This window comes from Nasonia vitripennis, chromosome 2, assembly GCF_009193385.2.
Source record: "Nasonia vitripennis strain AsymCx chromosome 2, Nvit_psr_1.1, whole genome shotgun sequence".
NCBI lineage: Eukaryota > Metazoa > Arthropoda > Insecta > Hymenoptera > Pteromalidae > Nasonia > Nasonia vitripennis.
In genome coordinates this window covers 1,464,505-1,487,277 of record NC_045758.1, presented here as the reverse complement: position 1 = coordinate 1,487,277, position 22,773 = coordinate 1,464,505, and the positions used below count along the sequence as shown (strand labels likewise).

General features: G+C 43.9%; 2 protein-coding genes across 11 annotated transcripts in view; one reads left to right on the top strand and one right to left on the bottom strand.

Moving 5' to 3' along the window:
• LOC100680007 overlaps positions 1-22,773 on the top strand; it is a 74,537-nt gene that overhangs the window by 6,841 nt on the left and 44,923 nt on the right. The window lies entirely within an intron of this gene.
• Positions 14,043-21,454, bottom strand: Tra (transformer). Of its 2 annotated transcripts, NM_001134827.2 has the most exon segments (9): positions 14,045-14,414; positions 14,511-14,673; positions 14,760-14,913; positions 15,001-15,117; positions 15,197-15,259; positions 17,935-18,049; positions 18,225-18,335; positions 20,578-20,765; positions 20,854-21,434. In NM_001134827.2, coding segments are annotated over 9 exon segments (1,218 nt in total). In that variant the 5' UTR covers positions 21,141-21,434; the 3' UTR covers positions 14,045-14,394.

Below are 22,773 nucleotides of genomic sequence, written 5' to 3'. Positions count from 1 at the left end.
TCACGACTTTATTACGAAGTTTTTTGCGCGCAAACAATGGACACCGACGACCGGCCTCTAATAAGATATATCTCCACTCATAACTTACTCGTCGGTTTTTTACGCGGCCAAAACGAGGATCCAGTGGCTTTTTAAGCGTCATTTGGATTTTTTTCGCCGATACCAACAGCTATATTCCGATGTCCGATCCGTGGGAAATCCGATTCGCAGCTAACCTGCCGCTTGTTTTTTTGCGGCCATTAGACTAGTGGTGGTAAAAAAGGCAAAGTCGAGAGGGCGAGGATCATTCGGTCCAGTGTCGGTCAGTGTCGCGTGTGGATCAGTCGCCCCGGCTCACTTTGCGCGAGCCGTGTGGGATAGGGGAGCTGGATTTCTTTTTTTCGCGCGGGAGCTTCTAATGAGGGGTGCGGTCTCTTCTCTCATGCGGATACGATGCGTGTGGAAAAATTGAATTCGTGCAGAGGAGCGGCTTTCCCAACGATTTTTTAACCGGGTTTTTTCGGCGTTTTTCCTTTTTTAGGTTAGTTTGAACTTTATTAGCTGTAAATGTTTGCAGGATACGTGTCCATTTGAAAAGCAATTAAGAAGATTGTTGGAGATTAATGAATTCGCGACGAGATTTTCGGATATTAACGAGTAGCGACTAATCGCGTTTTATCATCATCGTCGTTTTGCGTTACAATAACGAAAGCGCCGAGTCACGTTCGCGTGCGCGCAGCCCCCGGAAAGTGTAAACTCGAATTTTCCGCAGCTCATCTTCGAATCGGCTATAAAATTGCTATCGATGACGCCTACCTTTTTTCTTAACAATGTTTGCGACGAGTCTATAAACCCACAAAGGCGTCGATGACGCCGCAAGAATCCACGTAAACGTCATTCACGGGCTGCATCGAACGATCTTTAATCATCGGCTCTATGCGACAAAGGAGAATCTCACTCTCGAGAGACCAGTCTATAAGTGCGCGAGGATTAAACCGAAATCTCGGCTGACCCCCGATTCTCTTCGTGACACACTGAATATATACTCCATACATAGTCCTCGAGTCCCGATGGGAATCCGGGCTAATCTTCGGGGAATTGGACTGCTCGAGTCAATTAAAGAAACCGTTAGAGGCTCGTATATGGGCCATCAGGATCTTCACGGCGATTTTCGCGATTCGCCGGCGGATTGATGGATGACTGTGCGATGAATTCCAGATGAAGATCGAGCTGTCCTCGCGCGGCTGACCACCTAATGGGTTTCTCATCTCGTCCCGGCAGCTCCGTTGCGAAACGATTGTTCGTCCCGAATTCTCGAGTGCTTTAGGGTTGGATTTTGAGATCCTCCGCAGCTGTTATATGTCCCAGAGTTATTTACGAGACACGCGAGAAAAATCAGCATGTAGTACGAAAAACCGGTGAAAGCGTATGTACATAAAAGAAGATTCGCAAAAGAAGCCGTTCTTTCCTCAAATTTATGTGTCCCTTCGATTGGGCCACCCTGCACTGGACTCGTTTAATTCGATCGCGTCACGCTGACCACCACGAGAGAGCATCTGCGGTGCGACTTATGCATGCATGTGCGTCGTGTGGGTATATACCTGGCGCCCTTTGACTGCTTTGCGGGGACGAAATTTAAGGCGTCACGGAGAATTAGCCGGCTCGACGCCTCGTGCATGCTCGCTCTCGGCTCTTTCCGCATACAGTATAGGAAGGCACGAGCGCGTGCTGTCTTCTCACTTATACACACTGCTATATGCATGTATTTATTGCGCCGGCGGGGAACAACTGCGCGAGAGCTTCGCTCATGCGGAGACGCTTTCTTGAGGGGTGTCCGTGCGACGATGAAAGGCGTTGCCGCGCGGCTCTTCAGGAAAAGTGGACGCGTAACGATTTTTTTTTTTTTGGAGATTCTCTGCGTATATAGCGATCTTTTTGCGACCGGTCGAAACGAAGCAGTTTTCGACTGGATCAGCTCGCTCAGCGTCTCCGGCCAGCGAAGATAGGTGGCGCGTGGGCGCTTTCTCGATCCCCTTCATCGATATCTGCGAGCTCAGCGCATATGTACAGCGGTGCGTCTACCATGCCGTTAACTGCTTGGGCTGAACTCATACTGTAACTGCGAGAAAAAGGCACGACCTATGCTTCTTTCGGGATGTCGGGTTAGCTAAATTAAAACGCACGTTCTACCCGCTCTCAACACCAGATCGAACTGAGCGGCGCAACTGCAGCTGCATATAAATTAACTTCCAAATCGTGCGCATTCACGCGCGCTCATCCCGAAGCGTATCGAAATCGAGCAACGATCTCGTCCGCCAACTTTACGAGTCTCACGGAATAACGTCAAGAAACCGCCTGGTTTTTCCGCGCGCGCGCACACCTTTCTCCATAAATTTTCTCTCCGCAACGTCTCTTTCCTCTCACTTTCTTTCGCAATTTTCCGGACACACCTTTCTCCTGCATAAAGATCCCCGCACAGTAGCCCGTCCAATTCGATAACGTCTCAATGAAGCCGCAAACGCGCGTTACGTCGTAAATAAGCTCCGAGCGCAGAATCACGCCTTGTTCTTCAATTCAAACTGACCACTGCAGCTTTTTAGCGCGCTCGGCCGAAAATACAAAGCCGCGCGATTTACGAGCGACCCGAGATTTCACGCGTCGCTTTTCCGAGGCTCGTTGGAGTATTCGAAAATTTTTCCGCTTTTATACAGAGGCTTATACTTTGGGGACATCGTGTGCCGCGTGGGTCTATGGGCGGATTGTGTGCGCGCCGGGCTGAATGGGGTGACTTTATCGGGCTAATCGGATTAATGATTCTGTTGGCCGACGTGCTATTGCGCCCGTAAAGACTCGGATCGAAGGGCTTATAGATGGTGATTTGCGAGTTTTGTCTTATTTTTTATACGTGCAGCGGCATATGTTGCTTTATCGCAGCTGTACTGAATGTATTATCAGAATTTCACTTTTCAGTAAAGAAGATCACGCAGAACTGATAGATTTCCAAAAACTGTCATCAATATAACTCAATCGCGTGATCGGCCTCATTAGCGACGTAACCGGAGCACATTCTTCCGCTCCCGCGAGCACTGCACATAAATTCGTCATCCCAACGGGGAAAAATCTCTGATAAAATCCATGGCTCGTTATTTATTGGCGTAGCATCAGATCAGATCAGACCACCCCAGCATACGCGTAAAAAAGCCTAAAACTTCCAATAGGGGGGGAATTTCCCCACTTGCTACAATTTTTTTTTCGCCGAAAAAACACACATAAGCGCGTTTTTTCTTGCTCGTCGGAAAATCGTGTACATCTGTTTTCCCCCGTTTTCGGCATCGCGAATGTTTGCGTTGACGCTTTACCATGACGCCGCGCTTTACGGGCGATTCGTCGCCGCGCGTGAATCATCGGCGAAAATGACGTTTTTATCGACAATTGATAGGATATATGCGGCTTGTGTGTACATAGAGAGACGATATGATTTGTGCAGGAACGCGGAAAGTCTGGCATATGCTCGTGTATCGAAACTATAAATTCATTAGCTTTTTTTCGCGCTATCGCAGTCGTTTCGATCTAATGCCGTATAGCTAAATTAAATAAACGCAGAGTCTTGTATATGCGCCTGCTGGCAGATGTTGCAGCCTTATATGATTAATTAAGCGCTCGCGCAAGTGAAAATTTCAAAGTCCGCTGCAGTTAATGGTCGATGCACTTAGTAGATTCCGAGCGGCCGATAAGGGAATTTAAATATATTCCGCGGGTGGCGCTACTCGTGTAACGTCTTGTGCAGCTATCATGAAAGGGTTCTTTAAGTGTTTCCAGCACATGTCCGTCGCATTATAAACCTCTTGGAAAATAGCGTAACGGCGAAGAGCCGCTGCTGCAACAACGGTTTCTTTTGAATATTAATGCCTCGTCCTTCGATCTCCTAAGTGCAGCATTTATCCCGCGAAGCCGCGTACAAGATAAAGCTTCTCCCCAAAAAGCTCTCCAAAGGCGTTGAAAAGCAGGATAAATTCGCGGCCCTCGCGCGACGACAGCTTTCCGCGGAAAGGGAGCCGCGTAAAATTATCCTCGCTCCGTCATCCCGCGCAGCCTCGGCGGGAGAGAAAGAAGGTGCGATGTTTAGAGGCAAAGTCGAGAAAAAAAGGAAGGAACTCGACTCCGGCGCTAATTGGCGGGGATGACGCATGGCGCTTGTAATTGCCGCAACGAGCGACGATCTCCGCCGAGCTAAATGACTCGTCGCGAGCTTTTTCGCCCGTGGGCTGATTAATTTTCGATTCGTACGCACCCACTACCCTCCAAGTGGCTATAAATTCACACCTGGACGAGGATTTCTAATTCGAGGCTCGATTATCTAAGCTAATTGAAAGATCCCACGCGGAGATATAACACGGCGAAATCGGCTATTGTCTTGTAACGGCTAATTGCAGCGGAACAGCGTCTTTGACACCTTATACTCTCGCGAGGGGGTTCCGAGCGGAACTGCGCCGACGATGCCCATACACCGATCCTATCAATCCCCCACATTGAATTTCAAGGAAGTCGCCCCCTACGAATAAACGTTACGCGTCGTAAAAAAATACGCCTGTCTGTATACGCGAGGGTCGCGCTCTCATAAATATGCATCGGCGCAGGCGGGGGAGAACTGCAGTGAATAAATAAGGAGCTGCGAGTCACCCCCATGGATATACGTACCTTTTTTTATCCTGTGCCTGGCTTTTCCGGGCACACGTATACACAAGGGATGCGCGGAAATGGACAGCCGTCGACGTCGTTTTTTTTTTTCGGGAGTTTTATTTATCGGAAAAACGACGCGTTTTTTCCTCGTCCCTCTTTCGCGGACTGTTTTGGTCAGCGCGACATATGTACGCGCGCGCGCACAAAGTGAAACAAATTGCCGGAATAGAGCGGAATTAATCTTCGGCGTTCTATACTCTCGGTATGATTTGAGCGCTACTGCACTCGTCAGCAAAAACAACCCCCAGCAGTGCTGCCCGTATACTACGCATATGTATAATATAAAAACACACTCACCGCGTCTAAAAATCCTCGGTATGTAATCTCGCGCGGCCCCCCGTAGTCACGTTGGCAAAACAGCCTCGCGTGCCTCCGCATACGTAACGACGAGCGGCGAGAGAGAGAGAGAGAGAGAGAGAGAGTATGATACAGTGTACAACGGCGCAACGCGCAACGTTATATAACAATATGCGCGCGTCGCGGGAGTGACCCTCCCGGCACAGCAGTATAAGTACCCGTGCACTAGCTTCGGCAGCGAGGCGTGACGCTGCAGCGGTTACGAGTAATTACGCATTCATGCTATTCCACCACGCGTCAAGGGTTAACTCCTGCGCTGAACGGCGTGCGCACACTTTGCGTGGGGTAGCTGCGCGCCGTCTGCTTATCCGAGGATGACTGCGTTGAAGGCGCTCTTTTTATACATATATACGTACTTTTTAAGATGGCACAGAGAGATAAGAGCCGACGCGCCGGTATGCTCGGGGAAGAGGGATGGCTCGAGCGCTCGAGTTTTGTAGCGTTTATCCACTTGCGGCGCATTACCGGGCAGAATTAGAATTCCTTTCGCTGCCTTGCCTCTAAAATCCTCGCTGCACTGCTTGAGATTTAGCCGCGGTTTCGCGTTATTTTCGTCAAATTTTTGCGAGATCGTCGAGGGCTTAATTCCGGCGGTGTCACTCTCCGCGATAGACATCTAAATTAATCCAGCGGTGACTTATTCAAAAGCTCGTCGTACAAAGGCATATCCATGCTATCGGAGGAGAAAGAAAAAAGCCATCGAGTAAAAAAAGGACAAAACAAACGCGAACGTCATCGTACTTAACAACTCGCGCGCGCGCGCGCGTGACATAAGGCGTCGCGGTTTTCTCTTTCATCCCTCTCGCGTTTCGTTTCTTTTTTTTTTCTTTTTCGTCGAATCGCGCGTGTCGAGACACTACTGCATACGCGACAAAAAAGAAGCAAGAATAGAGAGCCGAGATCCTGCAAAATCATTGCCCTTAATTCGCCCGATCATCGATCATAGCTCTCGCTCTCGCCGCAGTATACGGCTTCCGGTTACGCGCTGTTATCTATCGACCCCCTCTATGTGTATGTACGCGATGTAACACGGAGAATCGAGAGAGAGAGAGAGAGAGAGAGAGAGAGAGAGATATATATGCAAGCCCACACTGGGCATTGTGTCGCATTGCACAGCCTTACGCAGAGTAAATAGAGAGAGAGAGAGCGGCGATGAGTCGGCGAGTTTTCCCGCCGACAGACGGGCTGTACCTATACCATTGCTGCGGAGAAAGAGCAGAGCTATTTTCGTGTCAATGAAGGAAAGTGCGGAAACGGGACAGTTGCGGCGGCTCATCGTGTGACCAATTCACATTTCTCGGCTGCATGTGTTGGAAAATCCAAAGCGTTGGGGATGGTAGATTTCGAGCTGTGAAACGACGCCGCGTTTGAAAGATTATACGATTCCTCGAGCTTTTCGAAATATCAAGTTCAGGATTGATCGTGACTCTTGATGACTTTTTTGCTGCCGGTGCGCATATCATTTACGTCGTCGCTTGCAGGATCGCGTCCAACAGCTTTTTCCAAGGCGGACGTTACACACTCGGCAAATAGAAGCCAATAAATCGCTAAAACACACAGTCACACTCGCTCGGCTCGAAAAAAAGCATCAACTCTAAAACGCACATATGGCCATAATCAGTCTCTCTCCTCCAACATTGCCATTCCACGCAGCTCTCTGCGGTCGGCGCGTCGCCGCGAAAGCGAGACGGAAATAAGGAGCGACGTCGTCACAGTCGACGGCCTCGTACGCGCAAAACGATTAATCGACTAGTCGCGCGCCGCTACTCTCCTCTCCTTCTCTCTCATCCCATTGTGCATAGACATACGCGCGCATAAAAGACCGAAGCGTGCGGCGCTTGGGATTGCGCTGCAACTTTTCCCCGTCGATGACCGACGGAATCGTCCTCTCGCACCCCAGGTATTTTTTTTTTGTCCGTGTGCGCGCGTATGGAAATGACAAAGCGGCCGCTTATCAAGTAGCTGGAAGTGGAAAATTTTCCCCGACGAGGATCAAAGTTTGAAAAATCGGAAACGCTCCCGTGAAATTGAGACGATTTTTTTCACCGCTGCTGCGGCTTCAAGTGGGCATTAATTTATTCGAGATCATTTTTTTCGCTTAAATTTCGAGAGATCCATTCACGCCCTGAGAGCCCAATCAACAACGGCAGTAACGACCGTTACGCGGGCTCATTATTCAAATCGAGAGAGAGAGAGTCCTTCAAAAGAGACGGAAAAAGTCAAACGGTCATCAGACGTATATATGTGCCACCGCTTAATAATTACACGCCCCCGTGTAACAACGCGACAGTCGCGCGTGAAAAGTGCATGTGATGATGGATGTGCACTTAAAGCCGCTCATTACTAATGCAAAGAAGCGCCGTTATGATATTATACGAAGCTCCTCGATCCGAAATATGAAAATTATATAACTCATCCAAGTGAGCGAGAGATAGAGGACAAAACGGCCGAGTCGGGTATGAAATTATCATTAATTGCGGGGCCGCTTCTGTCGTCGTCCTCGTCGCCGTCGCCACATGCGGTGACACTGAAAAATGGTGCACTCACGCCTTTCCCGCGGGGAATTTCGCTTTCTTCTCTCCGCACACTGCTCTTTCTTCGATCTCCGCTGCACTTTCCCGCTTTCCCTTTTATTATTGTATAGCTGATCATCAATATGAGATCCGTCACGTAACGGCGCGGGCTCTCCCCTTTCGCCGCTGTTTTCATTGTTCGCCTCTTGCCGAGAATCTTCACGCCTGTTCCCGAGCTTTTCCGGAGAAAATAGTTGGCCGACATTTGGGAAAGTGTGCGACAGACGCGCAGGTATATTTATTATGTCGGTGGTACACGATCTGCGTTGGATAACGCCGATTTTCAACCCTTTTGGGAAAACGAGCTTCTTTACCCTTTTCTCCGTGTCATATTTGCCACGCAACTGTCGTGTTTTCGAAACATCGAAGACTCGGCTGTCGAATTCTAAACGGCGTGAAAACGAAAGTTTATCGTACACTTCAAAGGGCTGACACTATCAATCACGCTCGTTCCCGAAAAAAAAAAACGCCAGCCTCGAGACTTTATAAAGTATAGGTACACACGGTTCGAAAGTAAATAAAATCCCGTTACACGACGCACAGCGAGAGAGCCTTTACGAGGCGACAGTAAAAACGTCAATTGTGCATCCCCCCGGAGTATGATAAAGCTCGCTCTTTACGACGCTCTGCAAAAATGCCGGAGCGACGCAAGACTCGCAGCTCTCTGTGCAAAATAGATAACGCCCCGGAGATTGCGTCGTAAAACAAACGCATGTAGAAGCGGAGCATTCGTCTAGCTCACTGTGTCGGCGGATCTGTACACGTATAGCGCACGAGGCCATGGGAGTGAGAATAGCGAAGTGTACAGCGAGACGTCGCCATAAATTTCAATTAGGATCGGCCAATATTGCTGGCACACTGATTGCCCGTCGATTTTTCTCTCCTTTCCATTCCCACAAGATGCGTGTGTTGGAGGGGAAGAGCAGCTTCCAGGTGCAGCCACTCGACGTAGGAGCTGTAGCTCTGTACTATATATACGTATATATATATATAGGTGCAGCAGAATAGAGGGAGAGGATAGACTGAGTGCGATCGGAGTCTGAGGGCGAAAGCTGCGCAGCTCGACAGGGTAAACAAGCCCATCCCGACGTGTATGTCCGGCGGAGGATAATCTGATGATTACAAGCAGGCGGACGTGTGTAATCGTTATTTATTTATATTTGTAACTTCTCAATTTAGAGCCGGCCAGACTGTTGGAAGTTCCGATGGATCCTTTTTACAATTTTTCAGATTCGAAAAATAAAACGGCCGCGAGTAGCTCATTATCGAGGAACCCCCGGTGCGGTGCGGGCACAAGACAGCCCATACCCCCCGATGCGCGAAAGACATCGCGTTATACAGCTTCCTTCTCCCGTTTCCCTCGCTGATGCGGTAGACCTATACCGACGCACTTTTCCACTCGGGACTGTCTGTTGGACAGGTTTTTTTCGCCGAATCACACGGCGTCGGAGTGGAATCAGGTGAGAGCCGCGATTGAAATGCAAATTCGCCGGATATATTCGACTTTAATCTGTTTTTAATTGAGAGGAGGGAATTTATAATTGGAGGTTTTCTCAGGTAAAACGGCCGTGTTCTCGTTTACAGAGGAGGCGATTAGAAGAATCACAGCAGCGGCGGGTAGAGGCCGTTATACATTCTACTCTCTCAGGAAGACAATGTCCGCGTGGACCCCTGCTTTTTACAAGTATCAGGGGTCCAATCGTATGCAAAAGTCGAGCTCACTCGAGCGTGTTTTCTCTGCAAACAGCGCATTGTCAGCGCACTTTATCGCCGCGAAAGAACGTTTCTCTCTCTCTCTCTCTCTCTCTATTCCCGAATTTTTTCCAAATCAAAACAAAAGTGCTCGGAGCACAGTAGCACACGTGCGCGTCAGCGGAGACGGTAATCGGGAAGGACAGAGAACAGCAGCCGGTCTCTCTTCCTCCTCCTTTTTTGCGGCTCGTCCGCTTTTTTCACTCTCCTTGACTTCTCGTGGGACTGAGCGGTCCCCGAGCGAATATCATCTCGCTGCGGTGTGGCTTCCGCTACGAAAATAAAGCCGCCGACGCGCGGAGGAGGAGCTGGAGGAAAAAAACGGTTTGTCAAACAGTGTGTGCCGGCGCAGCCCTACTGATATCTCCTCGCTGATGCTAGCGAGGAAGTGATTTAGTACGCGCGCGCTCCTCTTTATTTTCGTAATTGCGGGACGATTATTTTTATGGCTTGTTTCGCGGCGACGATTTGACGAATTTTGGAATTCTTACGCGCGCAGAGCTAGAATTGCAAACGCAGCGCTGTGTACGAAGACGAATAAATTTAGCGAGATCTTACTTTAAACTCAGGGCAAAGTCCACAGAGCGGATACTGCGGCCGCGAGCTAATTAAGAGCCCTGTATACTCCCCTGCGCTACACGTACTCCCACCTAACCGAGGAATCCGAGGAAACAACGCATATAACACACTCTTCTCCTGCTGTCCCTCCTCCTCCGCGAGACACACGCTGTTTATCAACAGTCGAGGCTCCGGGGAGTGTATACCGTGGACTCGGTGTGTTCTCTGATTTATACCCGCGGCGGAAAAGCCGAGAGAAAAAACGAGAGCACACAGCATCCGGCTCGACTAATTGGACAACAAAGAATGATCTCCGCGTGGAAAAAAAGCGCGACGCCGCCGCTTAAAAAATATATATATATATCGTAACGACGCTGCAGCAGCGACGGCTTTATATTTACGGCCGGAGGAATTTCCACCTTATGAGTTTTTGACTTATGGCGCTGGTAGTAGGCGACGCGGTGCAAAGTAGCTGCGGAGACTTTTCAAGGAAGCTTGCGCTGGGACTTGAATATTTATACGGCGGAGCTTTTTGTCGAGAGTGAATTTTATCGCGCTTTCACGAGATATAAATTGCCCAACGGCTCGCACTGTATACCATTTTCGATTACTTTCACACAAAACGTCCCGTATTGAGGGCAATAACTCAGCCGAGTCGTCGCAATCGGAACTTTCTCATGACTTGCTCCCACACACACACACACACTCATAGACAACTAGCTACGCTTTTCCCATCGTGAAAATCGCAATAACGACGATCGTATAACTCATTCGAGGCAAAACACAGGCGACAAGTATGCGCACCTATACCATATACGAGGGAGTAGAGTGTCACAATGCCGCCCGTACAGCCACCCACTGGGCCTAACTGGGGGTCGTGTCCGGCCGTGTGCTCGAATTCGAGGGGGAGACGCGAGCATATGCGCGCGCGCGCGCGCCTGCCAAAACGGCTGTGGGGGATGATTTTTCATATGTGCCTGCCTATACATACGCGCGACACTCGATGACTGGCGTTTGATGCGTTTCGCGATACGGATACGCTGTGACACGCGAGAGATGACGCGTAGAGAGACGAGGGCGTACATTGCGTGGGGTGCGAGAGAGAGAGAGAGAGAGAGAGAGAGAGAGAGAGTGAGCTTGTCGAAACGTCCTATTCAAGTCGAGTGCGCGTTGAAATTTATTGCGGCTGCGAGTTCAAGTGCGATTTATTTCATTGGGACGAGTATTTTTCAAGACTCTTCGCCGCGGGTTCTCACACAGCTCTCGAAAGGACAGTTGGAGGATGCTCGTTTCGGTGGCGTCGGGAAAATTCCTTATTGACGCTTGTATTGAATGTACCAGCATACGGCCACTTTAAAGCCCATTAGGTATTCACGAGATCGGCGAAAACACGCTTATAATTGAGTCGAACATCTTTTTTTTTTCTACAGTAAAAAAAATCCCCGCACGCGTTAAATGCTTCTTTAAACACGATCGTATTCGAGCTAGCGGAGGTCCTAAATATCCTTCTTACCGTCTCTCTCTCTCTCTTCTCGTGTCCATTTTCAGCTAAAAAGAGGGGGATATCGAGCCCATAATACACAGCGTCCGGCGCGACTATACCCATATAACGTTACACAGGAAAATCTCCGACACAATGTACCGTCGCCCCCCGGAAAAACGTGAAAATATGCCCAGCGAAAGGAGCATCGAGCCGGCCCCGATGGGATCGCCGGGGAATAAATTATGCGTGTGCATTGAGAGAGAGAGAGAGAGAGAGAGAGTCTCGATAATCAGGAGAAAGCCGTGTAAACAGAAAATAGGGGGGAAAACTGCACGCGTTCGTGCATTGTCCGGCCACTGGTCGCGCCCATGGACAATCGCAAAGTGGATGAGTTAGTGGTATTATACGCTCTCCGAGCGTCGCGATATTTATGATTTTTACATAATATCCCGACCGTTGCTGCTCGAAAAAGGAGCAGCTCTCTATATAACGTATTCCTGGCTCGTTTCGTACGGGCGAATTGCCAGATAGTCGTCTCGCCTTGTGCCAAATAATATTCCTTTTTTTCTCTCTTCTCTCGGGTCTATACTCGCACGTGTATCGTTCAATAAATGTAAATCCGATTTCTTAACGACGCCGGCACTCGCCCGGACGTTATTCAGCCCTGAAGTATGTTATCGCCGGGGATTAACAAGTTCGCACTGACAGCTCTGGTATACGGAGGCGCTCATTGCGCGGCTCTATAATTAATAAGTCGAGGGATTATAAATGGATATTTGTCGACGCGCCGCGTAGCGTTGCGGCCGAGTTATTAATACGATAATTGAGAAATTTTGTCGCCGGCGAGGTATAATTCCGTTCGAATGTGCATTTCATTCGATTTAGATTTTCGAGTGTGTAAAGCCTAATTCAATCATAGAGGCGTACGTAAATACACGATGTATAGAACAGCGAGTCTATTCGCACGCAGTGATCATTCCTCTCGATAGCACTCGGTCAATTAAGCCGAAAGGGGCCAGCGGGTTTTTAGAAAGTAAATTCAATGGAAGAGTTTGTTTGAATGCGCGCGGCGCGACTTCACCTGTTGTTTATTTGCGCGGAGAGTACAAGTAAAGGAGGCGGAGGAGACGGAGTCAGTCGTTTGTGAAAAATGCCCCTTGGGAATCGCGCATTTCTTCCCTTTTCTTCGCTGCAGTTTGCCGGTTCGTAAATAACACTGCAGTTTTAGCCGCATCGACGATCGCTCAGTATTAACTGTACGAAGCTCTCGCGCACAATCGAAAGGGTCATAAATCAATCCCTCGATATTAACCATGAATATTAACACCAAATCAATCAATCCCCGGAGTAACATCCTCGGCAGCACGCGCCAAATCCCTTCCCGCAAACTACTGTACGACAATCGATATCGAACGACAATATAAATCGACGCGACCCGCCGTTCGCTTTTCAATTATTCATGCGAAAACGACGACGTATACGCTCGTGTGAAATCGAGGCGTGAAAGGATTTCGACCCAAATCGGAAAAGCCAAAGGGGTCGTGATTTTTCGTCGGCTGCATACCTCAACCCCTTTTTACCCTTAGCCCGTAAGGAAATTAGAGGTCACCGTACGCGCGCGCGCGCGCGCGGTGTCGCATTATGACTCTGAATTAATTATGGAGTAGGCGCAGTGTGTCTGACGCTGACAAATCGCCGGCGATCGGCTAATGGATCAGGGACACGTCAACCCCTTCTATCAGCGGGGCTTTTATTACTGGACTGTGGGCTGATTGACATCGCTTCGACACGGTATCCGGTCTTTAAAATGTCGTTTCTCTTTCTCGCAGCCGAGATTGCTTAGATGTAATCGTCGCGCTAGACTAGCGTAAATAATATTCATATGCACCGTGAGTATTGTCCGTTACGTTCGACAACGCGCGCGACAAAAGTCGGGGAAAATACGGCCTCGACCTGAACGAACTTTTTCAATCCCGGGAGCGAGTACAATGCGGTCAAGTCCTGCGCGCGGAAACAAACACGGTACACCCGAAAGGGAAATTAAATAATTAAACGCGCTTTTCTGTTCCGCCTAATCCTCAAAGGCTCAAGCCAACCGGTTGACTAAACTCTCTCGCCACAAAAGCTTTCGTTTCCCGTTCACTTGCCGTCTTTTCACCCATCTTGACTCTCCCGTAGATCAAAGAGAAGAAAGCCCCGGACCCTTCCAGCGGAGATGAAAAAAAAAAATATCGTCGGGTATAAGCCAAGAAAATGGAATTACGCAACCGCGAAGACGAGGCACAGTGTTTCCAAACACGGCTATTGTCCCTGCGCTCGCAGTTCCCGCGGAGGATGAGAAAAAAAGGGTTCCTGGGCTTAAGCTGCGCGCGACAAAAGCCAAAAAGCCAGCCGAGTGTGCGAAATTCCGCACGGAGGAGAGAGGGTATTTGTTTCGGGATCCCGTTGAGTGTGTACGCGTGTGTATGTAAGCTGGTGGAGATTTTTATCGCTTTTCCAATTGCTCCAAGTGTGAAGCGGTTGTTTTGCGGCTTTGGATATGTGAATGTAAGGTGAGGTGGCTCTTTTGGGGGGTTGCAAGGTAGTAAAAAAGATCAGTATTTAGAGTATAAAAATGGTAAAGTAAATAGTTATATTTACATATATAATATTTTTGTAATTAATACAAACTTGTCTGCATAATCTTAAAGAAATAGCAACAGTTTTTTCAAAACAAAAAATCGTTATAATGACTCTAATCAATTATATCACTTCGCGGTTGACATTAAAAAATCGTTTGATTCGATCACAAGAATTCATCATCATTAAAAGCGCGTCCTTTAAGTAGCAAACATTAAAGACTAACGTTATTTCATCGTCGTTGAAGCTTCCACGTTTCACGTTTTATAGTCCTACGTCGACCTTTTATAAAGTATCTCATACAATAGATTCAATTCATTCAAATAATTTGATTCAATACATCTGTCCAAATCCTGTAACAGAATGAAAAAAGCGTGGGTTGTTTATTTGAATTTCATTATTCGTGGTGAAAGCTGAAACGCTTTTTTATTAGAGGAAAAAGGACTTACGAGGATCGGAAGGTAGCCCAGCCCTGTACATGTCTTGTGGTCCTATGAAACGTGGCGGGAAGGGTGGTCGAATGGGTGCCATGAGCGGGCGGCCTCTGCCGGCCAGCGGCCCTCGGATGGGAGGAATGGCGGGTCCGACTAGCATTGGTCTTGGGGCGAATCCCTGTAAAATGAGTGAAATTTATGTTGCGACGTTCTTATGAGTTGTAGAATGTGTGATTTGATTTTTTTAGATGAAACTATGCTTACCGCACTATAGTAAATGGGGAATGGCACTTGTTCGATGTATTGGACGGGGGGTAGTCGTCGTTCCCTGGAGGAATCTCTTCTATCTCGTCTGTCGTAAGATCGATCTTTTGATCGGCCTCGGTATTCTCGGTATTCCTTTTCACTTCTGCTTGATCTGAACAAATTAAAGCATATAATAAACGTATTTAAAATAAAGCCAATTTAAAAAGGAGGATATTGTACAAATATTCATTATTCTTACCGTGAATAGTCATGCTCATCTCTGTGGTACTCCCGTTCTCTAGAGTGCGATCTTCCCCGAGATGACCGACGTCTTCTTGACTCATCTCGACTAGTATCTCTTAAATCGGAATAATGCCTTCAACAATAAATGTTCGTTAAAATTTTATGCTTTTCATTGTTCCCAACGATAAACGTTACTATGCTTGACTATGTACCTATCGTTTTTGTGATCTTTGTAATGTCGATCTTCTAACTGATGTCTCGAGTACTCGTCGTGCCTAATAATAGAAAATCGCGTTTTAAAAATCAGTAAATTTTTTTACCACTTAATTTGTCAAACTACGCTCAAAAACGTCAAGTGTCTTAATTAAAATTAACTTTACTTCATAATTTTGTGTGATTGACTCCTTTTCGTATTTTACAGTTTTTTTTATATACATAGACTTATAGAAGGATAGTGTTTGAGGTAATTACTTAAAATAAGGAATAGAGAGAAGCAGACAAAGAATAGCGCTGGGTGAAGAGGTTTGATCGAAATGTGAAGTTTTTTTTAACATAAACCCCCAAATAGGTGCCTTACCTGGCTTTAGATATGTACAAATAATTTTTTCTACTTTAAAAAAAAAGTAATGGTTACTTGCCTTAAATCTCACACACGTGCATACACACTTTTGCAATGCAATCGCTATATTATTTATATATACAAAATAAATCATGAGTATAATGTAAAAAATATATAAATAGAAAACCATGAAATCATTTAATATAAGCACACTACATTGCTTTGCACAAACTTTATTTTAGTGGTGTCATGCTAATTAAAAGCGAAAGCACTGCGCTGCAGTACAAAGCGAGCATGTGTGGGATATTTGGATCGGAAGTTCGAAGCCTTTGTCCTTCCAGGTTTTTCAATGTTTGAGAAACTTTCTTACGCTAGCTGGAACAAATCGGTTATTATACAAAAAACATTTTTTGGAAGCCCGTGTATGCGTGATCCCCGTGTACAAGAACGGAGAGCATTATTGCCTCAGATTCCTGACCCCTGTATCGAGCGAGAGATGTTTTGTGCGACGACTTTTTATATTTCAACAATAGCGATATTTTCAATCATTCACATTAGCAATATTTTTATAACGAAATATAATGAATTTTACTGCACAAAATTGAATACGAGCATTTCCTGATTTCTCATAAACATACATTTTTTATATTAGGACATTTTCGTTAGAGCAAAAAAACTGAGCAACACAAAAATGCAAGTTTCCACAGTGTCTAGTAAAATTCATAGGAATTTCGAAATAACAATAAATTGGTAAAAGTGATCAAACTATCGCCAAAGAATAAATAAGCACAGCTTTGTTTGATCCCACCCTCACAACGTCGTCGCACTTACATCTCTCGCTCGACGAGCAACTAAAGGGTGGGATTGAGACAACGGTGCTTCGTTCTTGCACGGGGATCACACACGGACTTCCTGCCTATACAGTAACTTTCATCATTTACTGTTGTATATGAGACTTAAAACTAAACTGATATGCCACTTATTATAACTTAATATGCATGTTTTGTATACTATATTCAAAAACTTGTATACGTGTATTATAATTAGTTTTAGGTATCTTTAGTATAAATTACATATGTAACATAATGTACACAGTAACAATAACCATCATTAAATAGTATAAAGAATCAATGGGTTTTGCAAGGTGTGCAGGATAAAGCGGAAAAAGCGAGAAAATCAAATGAAAAAATCGACGACTGTTGCTGTTGATCACACTTAGATCAACTTAAAAATTTCGATTTTAATTTTTTTCTAAAATGTTAAAATGACTCTATTAGTCTATACGAGCACAATTAATTTTGAAATAATAGGCTATGACACTGTTTATTCTCAAAATTTGATATCTTGAACAGGCATACCTTTCGAAAATAAATAAAAAAAATTAAAATCTCATCTCGTTTCGTCCCACCGTCAGATTGGACTCCTCAGTAAGGATCTGACGGCTTCCAATCTGACGGTGGGACGAAACGCTGAGATTTTTATTTTTTTTTATTATTTTATTTTTTTATTTATTTTTGAAAGGTATGCCTGTTCAAGATCTCAAATTTTGAGAATAAACAGTGTCATAGCCTATTATTTCAAAATTAATTGTGCTCGTATAGACCAATAGAGTAATTTTAACATTTATGTAATTTCAAACGAGCAATAGACTCACAATATAACTTAATTTTTTTCTGTCAAAAAGTTTAAAATTATGCAGAAAATCTAAGCAGTTATAACAAACAAGGATCGTCATTGCTTAGTAAGGCACCATACCGAGTAGTTCATGCATACTTCTGTGCAATGCGGTTTTATATAAAACACTCATTCTACTGTGCATGCAATTATTTTTACTGTAGTATATTGTTGTTCTTTATTTGCGTAGTATCTGTGTAGTTTCAGTATTCTTTTGTAGATATCCATTCTTATCAGCTAAGAAAGAGTGTAGCATCTCTTCTTATCTTTTAACATCAATAGCAGTACTAGAGTTTCATAACCAATGCCATAGCCCACGCAAAATCCGTGAGACAACAATACATAGCAATACTTATGTTACACGTAACCTTTTTTCATAGAACTATATATTTTCAAATTTCAAACGTTATGCAAAACAGAAAACGTTATGTAAAACACCAATACCAAGAACATGCGATTAAAATTTTGCCATTCTACATGTGAACCTCAAATGAAATAAGTGCTTAAAGTTCTGTATGTTTTTTAAAACTATTTGACTTTTTTCATTAAAATCTTTAATTATTGGGAGAAATTTTTTTAAATTTTTCATTTGTAGAATTGCATTAAGTGCAACAGACGTAAACACTTATAAAATAATTAGAAAAACCAATCGACAAAAAGTAAAACATTTAAACAACATTAATGAAAACCCAATTTCAAGTTCTCATTTTAACAAACCTCGATCGATGTGTGTATAAACGCGAACCAGAGTGACCGTGAGCGTGAGGACTAGGACTCCGATGCCTGCGAGGACTCAATGACTTAGAACGGCGCTTTGCATACGATCTCTTAACTGCAACATACAGACAGACCATTTCAAGTTATTAGATATAAAAAATTGCTGGTTTTTGTAAACTATCGAAAGATAATGGAGCAACATATTTTATAATAACAGTAAATCTCGATTCGTTAGTAAAATTATTCAAACTATAAGTATTCAATAATTAATATTTCTTATCAAATCCTACCTAAACTATTTTTGCCGACAGCCTCGATTGTGCGGCGCTCTTCCACTTCAATCGACTTAGCTTCAAACTGTTTTAGTTCCTCTCGATCAAATATAGGTTTTGCTCCTTCTCCTATTGAAATTAATTAAAATGCTTCTTAGTATAGGTTGTTCAGAACAGGATTTTTAAGCGTAAAAACAGTGATCTACTTCTTCATGTTTTTGAATTTTACGAAGGTATTATGTTGAAGAAACAGTTGTAAACTATTTTTATGCTAAAATAAACTATATTTATTAAATTTATGCATGAATGGCCAACCATAAAATTTATTTTTTAATAGAATGCGAATTGAGTTCTAAAGCTTACAACTGTCTTTCAAAAGAAAAGTTCAGAAAAAATCGTAATCATCGTTTATAAAATCGATTGAATATATCTCATATATTGATTTTTCTCTAATAAAGTCAATCTTCCGGCCGTAATTTAATTGATAGATCTTCAGAGTTGCAGAAGTCACTTTTGCACGACAATCGCGATTTTATGAAATTGGAATATTTCTCTTAACTCAAAATAATTTAAATATTGAAAATTTTTCACTTTTACAAAATAAATTTTTTTGATCTTCAGTTGTTGATCGTTATTTTGTAAAATTCCAAATGTTTTATAATTTGTTTCATTGTTGATTGAAAGAAAGCACTAATATTATTCATTTTCACCACTTTGAAATGCATGCAAATAATACTAAAAGCGCGTTAAAAATAACTTAAAACGAAGTAAGTAATCGCAACAAAAATTTGCAAAGCCGTTATTTTCGCGTTGTCCGTGGTGCATTAGCGAAGGATCCCAACCTGGTATGATTGTCTAGAATTATGAAAGCATGCAAAAGTGTAATTATTATTTTAATATACATTTTTAACGATGAGTTCTCAATGTACTGTATTTTCACAGTTGTAGAAGTAACTTTTGCACAGCAATCGCGATTTTATCAAATTGGATTATTTTTTTATGGCAAATGAATTTAAAAATTCAATATTTTTTTTTAATTTTTACAAAATAAATGTTTTTGATCTTCAGTTGCTGATGGTAATTTTGTAAAATTCAAAATAAATATTCGTTTCTTTGATTGAAGAAAAAAACACTATAGTACATTACGATACGTGTGACTTAAATGGTTCTTTTTTACACGGCGCAGTTAGCACCTGAGCGTAGCGAGGGCGCTAAGCGCCGTGTAAAACTGAACCATTTAAGCCAAGAGTATCGTATAAAATTTTATAGCACAGACTGCTAAAGTCCGCAAGTCTCGCCTATTCGTGACTAAAGTAGTCCTTATTTGCACCGGGAGGTTAGCGCACGAGCGTTGCGGGTGTGATAAACACGGTGCAAAAAAAGACTACTTTAGTCACAGATAGGCGTGACTTAAGAGCGGATTTTAGCCACACTGTGCTATAAATATTATTTAAATTAACTAAATATGCGCAACAAAAATTTAGTAAGCACATTATTTTCGCGTTGTCCACCATTGCATTAGCGAAGGATCCGAGCCTGGTACGATTTTCTAGAATTTACGGAAGCATGCAAAAATGTATTAATTAGTTGAATAAGCATCTTCAATGACGAGTTCTCGATGCACTGTATCTTCAGAGTTGCGTCAGATTGCTGCTTTGTAATCTTCCGTGAATTTACGTTGTCAATCAAAGAATTTTCTTTCATTATATTTGTAATAATTGCTTTTATATTAACTTTTGATATTTAAAAACTCGCGTTTTTCATAGTTAAACACTAATAGTTGAAAATTTGAATCTTCTGGGAGAATTTTTTTGCAATCTTGGGGGTAAAAAAGAGATAGTAAGAGTTATCACACAGCATGCATAAATTATCAGATTAAACATTGTATTCACAGCAAATCTTCCATTTGCAGTATTGATGTTGAGATTAATTCAATAATAAAATCAATAAGCATCAATTCTGTTTAATCTGTAATGTTAGTGTAAAAAAAAAGACACCAAGCGTAAGAACAAAGACCAAGCCAAAAAAAAAATCAAGCAAAGCGTTTCTGATAAAAAGCACACTCATAATTGAAAAAATTCTTACACAGTGATGACTTTGCGTACCATCTTCTTAATACTATCTTCTTAATACTTTCTTCTGTAAGATGAAGAAACCTATATAAAGAAAATTATACTATCGCATGGTTAAATATCGATTAATGACATTGATCAAGGATATAATCTTCAAAAAATGTGATGTCCTCTACATGATGTCATGTATCTTCTCGTTAGATTTTGAGTCGCATCTGTATTTCTTCAGTGCACAGAATCTTGAACTTCTGTCACCCTGTATCGTAGATTAAAAAAAAAATAAGGAAGCACCAAGTTACCGTCTCTTCTCTTCAGGGTTATTTCCTCATGATTCACAATATCACGTCGAATTTCACTAGTTTCAGTTGCAGATGCAGGAATTTTTCTATGGATGTTCACTACAACTTGTCGCAGTTCGATCTCATCTAGTTTTGGTGCCTCTTTTGGTCCATTGAAAAAAGGTTTGTTTCCTTCTGATGAATCGAGTCTGAAAGAGACAAACATAAATCATAGAACCATTCCTGCATACTGACGGATAAAAATTCACTTAAGCATATTGATGAGTTTATACATACTTTTCTGACATGACTTGAGATCTGCTGCTTCTATGCTTGGCTCGGCTTCTATGATGCGATTCTTCAGACCTGCTACGGCTTCTGCTTTCACTATGGCTTCTGTGTGGTGATCTTCGCTTGCGGTTCAGGCCCAGCTGCTCAGCTCTTTTCCTCTCGTACTCTTCTATCTTCTTTCGCTTGAGTCTCTCATGCTCTCGCTCCTTCTCTTGCTGTACCATCCAAGCAATCCTTCGCTTTTCCTTCTCTCTTTCTCTCTCCAGCTCATCTAAGGAACTTCTTCTCCTCATAATTGCAATGTATCACACACGAGGAACAAAAACACACTGCAAAAAGCTATGACTGTAGCAACTCGAAGCTTTTTGCTATTTTCATTAAGTTTGAGGTTAGAATCGCAGCGCGAGCGCATTTAAAGCAAAACGCGAGCAAAAACAGGTGAACAGTGCAAAGTGGAGCAGCCCAATGTTTACTCTAAGACAATCTCTACTCGAATGACAATCTATGCATCCGGAACCTCTATTTATCAGTTAGTCTGTCGGAGTGTTATTTGAATATATAACCCACGAGTATTGCGACGCGCCTGCAAGACTGACACGAAGCAAGCGACGCGCATGCGCGAAGCGTCGACTTTCGGAGGGGAGCGCGCGGGGGCGGCTACAAAGTTCAAGGAGCTCCGAAATCTCGGCCAATCAGCGCTCGCCGTTTCGTCCTTCGAACGTCTTCGATTTTCCTTTTTCTTTGAATAAACATCAGTGTTTGTTAATAATTAAAAAAAATTTGCCCATAAGATCGCGCGAAAAATCCCGACTCGTGGAGATGGAAAAAATGAAAATTATCGATAATTTTTTTCCGACAATTTTGAATTATGAATATTCAAAAAGCAACAGAGGGAAAATTTCGGCCAATCGGAGAACGCGCATGTGCGCACAATGGGTTTTTCGCGCGCTTTTACCCCGTGAAGTGCATCTTTCGCTGCACCTGAATGAGCCTGCGGAGATGTTTGTCTCGCGGTGATGCATCTCGAGCCCCTATATATATATATATATATATATATATATATATATATATATATATATATATATATAAGTATATCGCGTGCGGTAGAAAACAAATTTTAATCGCGCTCGAGAGCCCATTCAAGAGGCGAACATGCGGTTTTAATGCGATTTGCGTTTTAAGAGGCAAAATACTAAATGATTACGTCTTCTGTTGCGTTTGAACAATAGAAAATACGCGTCGTTAAGCTAAAAAAAAATCTATTTCAAAATACCCCGCTCATAGCGCTTACAGCGTACGTACGGCGTGCACACGGCGCAGCCGTAAACTTGGAAATTCGAAATTTATAGCTTTACTCTTAATCTTTTCCTGTCGAAACTTGCACGGCGCCCCCACAAAGCCCAATTGGCAATAATCTCCGAAGCGTGTTACAATTAGATCTATACATAAGGCTATGTTGCATTGACAATTAGGAGGCCTCGCCCGAAGTCATGCTCCGAAACGAAGGTACAGTGCGGCCACTTACGCTCGCATCCAACTCCCCCGCCCATAGACCCCCAGCAGCGTTGCTTAATCCAAACCTGTCGAAACAGGAACGGATGTCGAGGGCTAATTGCTCCGTTTCATTGTATAGCTATGGGCAGCCAAGAGAGATGCATGCGCCGTCGTAATGGCCTCCGAGCTATCACAATACGCGCGGACCGCGTATGCAAGTTCGAACGCCGGGGAGAGAAGCTGCGCAGGTATATACGTATAGGTATAAACAAGTGCACGGGCTTGGATTGTATAGGAGCTATATATTTAGAGAATTGAGTTATATACTTGCGAATTTCGGGCAATTTAGTTTTCCAGTTTCAACTTGTTCGGATTAACGCGGCGAAGAAAAAGGTCTGCGAGCTGGAGAACTTGCCAGGTATATCTTTCTTG